Source organism: Gobio gobio (assembly GCF_949357685.1).
Source record: "Gobio gobio genome assembly, chromosome: 20".
NCBI classification, from domain to species: Eukaryota; Metazoa; Chordata; class Actinopteri; order Cypriniformes; family Gobionidae; genus Gobio; species Gobio gobio.
Window position 1 is genome coordinate 1,221,943 of NC_137113.1, and position 2,500 is coordinate 1,224,442.

The 2,500-nt window shown below is 47.4% G+C and overlaps 1 protein-coding gene across 3 annotated transcripts in view; it reads right to left on the reverse strand.

Annotated features, from left to right (window-relative positions):
- rgs7b (regulator of G protein signaling 7b) overlaps positions 1-2,500 on the reverse strand; it is a gene marked incomplete at its 3' end in the record, with an annotated part of 90,125 nt that overhangs the window by 43,700 nt on the left and 43,925 nt on the right. For all 3 annotated transcript variants that reach the window (XR_013818630.1, XM_079845586.1, XM_079845585.1), the window contains exon 4: positions 2,158-2,208. Coding sequence is in view for 2 of the 3 variants with exons in the window: in XM_079845586.1 (XP_079701712.1) it covers positions 2,158-2,208 (51 nt within the window). The remainder of the gene's footprint in view (positions 1-2,157; positions 2,209-2,500) is intronic.

Here is a 2,500-nt window from a genome sequence, read left to right on the forward strand (position 1 = left end):
AGTTCAGTTTTAAATAAACTTTAGCTGATAGTTTCCTCACCCCCATGTCATCCAAGATGTCCATGTGTTTCTTTCTGCAGTCGAAAAGAAATTACGTTTTTTGATGAAAATATTCTAGGATTTTTCTCCATATAATGGACTTCAATGGGCTCCAAACGGGTCAAATGACAGTTTCAAACGACCCCAGATGATGAATAAGGGTCTGATCTAGACAAACCATCAGCTTCTGAGAGAAACCCAGCAGTATTTATGATATTATTGTGAGTGTGTGTGTGTGTGTGTGTGTGTGTGTGTGTGTGTGTGTGTGTGTGTGTGTGTGTGTGTGTGTGTGTGTGTGTGTGTGTGAGAGAGAGCGAGTGAGTGTGTGAGAATATGTGTGAGTCTGTGTGAGAGAGCGAGTGTGTGTGTGAGAATGTGTGAGTCTGTGTGAGAGAGCGAGTGTGTGTGTGAGAATGTGTGAGTCTGTGTGAGAGAGCGAGTGTGTGTGTGTGTGTGTGTGAGAGAGCGAGTGAGTGTGTGAGAATGTGTGAGTCTGTGTGAGAGAGCGAGTGTGTGTGTGTGTGTGTGTGTGTGTGTGTGTGTGAGAGAGCGAGTGAGTGTGTGAGAATATGTGTGAGTCTGTGTGAGAGAGCGAGTGTGTGTGTGTGAGTCTGTGTGAGAGAGCGAGTGTGTGTGTGTGAGAGTGTGTGTGAGAGAGCAAGTGTGTGTGTGTGAGAGTGTGTGTGAGAGAGTGAGTGTGTGTGTGTGTGTGTGTGTGTGAGAGTGTGTGTGAGAGAGCGAGTGTGTGTGTGTGAGAGTCTGTGTGAGAGAGTGAGTGTGTGTGTGTGTGTGTGTGTGTGTGTGTGTGTGTGTGAGAGAGAGCGAGTGAGTGTGTGAGAATATGTGAGAGTCTGTGTGAGAGAGCGAGTGAGTGTGTGAGAATGTGTGAGTCTGTGTGAGAGAGCGAGTGTGTGTGTGTGTGTGTGTGTGTGAGAGAGCGAGTGAGTGTGTGAGAATGTGTGAGTCTGTGTGAGAGAGCGAGTGTGTGTGTGTGTGTGTGTGTGTGTGTGTGTGTGTGAGAGAGCGAGTGAGTGTGTGAGAATATGTGTGAGTCTGTGTGAGAGAGCGAGTGTGTGTGTGTGAGTCTGTGTGAGAGAGCGAGTGTGTGTGTGTGTGAGAGTGTGTGTGAGAGAGCAAGTGTGTGTGTGTGAGAGTGTGTGTGAGAGAGTGAGTGTGTGTGTGTGTGTGTGTGTGTGAGAGTGTGTGTGAGAGAGCGAGTGTGTGTGTGTGAGAGTCTGTGTGAGAGAGTGAGTGTGTGTGTGTGTGTGTGTGTGTGTGTGTGTGTGTGTGTGTGTGTGTGTGTGTGTGTGTGTGTGTGAGTGTGTGTGAGAGAGTGAGTGTGTGTGTGTGTGTGTGTGTGTGTGTGTGTGTGTGTGTGTGTGTGTGTGTGAGAGTGTGTGTGAGAGAGCAAGTGTGTGTGTGAGTATTTATGCTATTATTTTACCTCTTATCAGTCGAGCGCGATCATCTCTGAGCTCCGCCATAACTTCCGCTAAGTGAGGTCAAAATACGTGGTCGTAAAAAAAGAGGTAAAATAATAGCATAAATACTGCTGGGTTTCTCTCAGAAACTGATGGTTTGTCTAGATCAGACCCTTATTCATCATCTGGTGTTGTTTAAAGCTGCACTGAAACTGTCATTTGAACTGTTTGGAGCCCATTGAAGTCCATTATATGGAGAAAAATCCTAGAATATTTTCATCAAAAAACGTAATTTCTTTTCGACTGCAGAAAGAAACACATGGACATCTTGGATGGCATGAGGGTGAGGAAATTATCAGCTAAAGTTTATTTAAAACTGAACTCATCCTGAGGTGAGGAACCCTGAGGAGCGACGCAACCGTTCCCGTCGGATCTGCTTTCCCACAGAAGACAGACGTGCGTCCTTTGGATGTAAATCAGCGGCTGATTTCATGAAGGTCACGTCAGATCAATCTGAAATCAATGCAGATGTGAATGCCAGCGCTCCATCTGCTCCTCCAGACGTCACCTTCGGCAAACCCGCGGCCGGATTGAATAACGGCAAGCGATCGGCCGTAATGAGTTTAACACGCTAACACACACACACACACACACACACACACACACACACACACACACACACACACACGTGCTGTACCTGGGTCTTCAATGTTCAGGTTCTTCTGCATCCACTGGACAATATCAGCGCCTGAAACACACAGAATGAGGCCAGAGGTTATGAACTCAGATCGCAGTGTTTCGGAAGTAGGTTTCAGGGGCAGCCGGCGAGAGTGTGTGTGTGTGTGTGTGTGTGTGTCTGAACGAGCGTCTTTAGGGACAGCAGGAATAAGAGCGTCCTGTGTTTAATGAAACACTGACTCCGGACACACACACACACACACACCGCTCGTCCTGATAATGAAGGACACACACTGACACTAGAACACGACCCACACACACTCCAGCTACTCCATCCTTGCTCCTGATCTGAGGTCAGTGTG